At 44.3% G+C, this 1,556-nt stretch overlaps 1 protein-coding gene across 5 annotated transcripts in view; it reads right to left on the bottom strand.

Annotated features, from left to right (window-relative positions):
• Window positions 1–1,556, bottom strand: part of DDX52 (DExD-box helicase 52) — a 29,507-nt gene that overhangs the window by 8,660 nt on the left and 19,291 nt on the right. For all 5 annotated transcript variants that reach the window (XR_447951.3, XM_007110530.3, XM_007110531.4 and 2 more), the window contains exon 9: window positions 1,032–1,122. Coding sequence is in view for 4 of the 5 variants with exons in the window: in XM_007110530.3 (XP_007110592.1) it covers window positions 1,032–1,122 (91 nt within the window). In the remaining variant the exon portion in view is untranslated. The remainder of the gene's footprint in view (window positions 1–1,031; window positions 1,123–1,556) is intronic.

Here is a 1,556-nt window from a genome sequence, read left to right as displayed (position 1 = left end):
GTTGCGGAGCACAGGCTCCGGACGCACAGGCCCAGCGGCCGTGGCTCACGGGCCCAGCCGCTCCGCGGCATGTAGGATCCTCCCGGACCAGGGCACAAACCCGTGTCCCCTGCATCGGCAGGCGGACTCTCAACCACTGCGCCACCAGGGAAGCCCTAGCGAGTGATCTTTAATGTTACTGCTATGACTCAGTGAAGGCTCAGGTGATGGTTAGCATTTTCAGCAATAAAGTATTTTTAAGTTGAGGTATGTACATTGTTTTTTAGGCATAATGCTATTCACACTTAATAGACTACAATACAGTGTAAACATAACTTTTCTATACACTGGGAAACCAGAAAATTCCTGTGACTCACTTTATTGTGACATTGGCTTTACTGTGGTGGTCTGGAACGGAACCCGCAGTGTGCTCGTGTGGAAAAAGGAGGCATTCAGGGCAGCAGGTAGGTCTTTCCCTGGCCTACCCCGAGCTGGGAACAGAAATCTTAATATATTCTGAGAGGAGAGCCTCTCCCCTTTGAGACAAGAGTTGCTCCAATGTGCTTCTTACCAATTTACCACTGGATTACTAAATATGACGCAGGAATAGCACTCAACCTCCCCCTTTTTTTTTTTTTAACGTTTCTAAAACCTTTTATTTCAGCTGAAACATGGAAACAGCCAGGGCACGGAGGGGGGCCCACCCAGGAATCCTGCGGCAGGACCCCCTCAATAGCACAGCTCAGGGACCCAGGCCACAGCACCGACCACCCTACCTGGGGACAGGGAGGAGAGCTGGGGGCCCTGCAGCCAGTTCTGGATGGGAGTTAGGGTGTGGATAGGGAGAAGCTGGGACGGAGAGACCCCCAAAACTGCCGGCAGCAGGCGGGAGACCCAGCAGAGCCCCAATCAAGGGTCTGCCAGGAAGTTAAGTGCTCATAATAAATCCGTCTTCCAAGGCTAGTAATACAAGTAATTGCTAGTAATATTACACCTAGTAATACAAGGCTTGGTGAACATTCACAAAACTCAGGAATGTAGTCCAAATATACCTTTTTAACAAGTTCTCTCATGGCCAGAAGTTTTCCAGTCTCAGACCCAACGAAGAGAAGCTCTTGTTCTACAGTCTCTACTGCAGAATTCCTAAGAAGAAAACATCCCTTGTAGTTTGCAAGAGCCAATTTTTGTTTCCCCCCTTGAATTCTAAATAAATGAAAAAATTTACACATAACTCCAACAGAATGACCTTTTCCACTGTCAATATAAGTACCGAATTATTTATATTTTAACTTAAAGACAAAGTTGTTATTTTTAAATGTTTTATTCGTTCTTTTTTTAAATTTTTTAATCCAAGTATAGTTGATTTACAATGTTATATTAGTGTCAGGTGTACGGCAAAGTGATTCCGGTGTGTGTGTGTGTGTGTGTGTGTGTGTGTGTGTGTGTGTGTTGTTTTTCAGATTCTTTTCCATTATAGTTTATTACAAGATAATGAATATAGTTCCATGTGCTATATAGTAGGACCTTGTTGTTTATCTATTTTATATACAGTAGTTTGTATCTGTTAATCCCAAACT

The sequence above is a fragment of the Physeter macrocephalus genome, chromosome 14, assembly GCF_002837175.3.
Source record: "Physeter macrocephalus isolate SW-GA chromosome 14, ASM283717v5, whole genome shotgun sequence".
NCBI classification, from domain to species: domain Eukaryota; kingdom Metazoa; phylum Chordata; class Mammalia; order Artiodactyla; family Physeteridae; genus Physeter; species Physeter macrocephalus.
The sequence above is the reverse complement of the archived record's forward strand: the minus strand, read 5'-3'. Positions and strand labels throughout refer to the sequence as shown.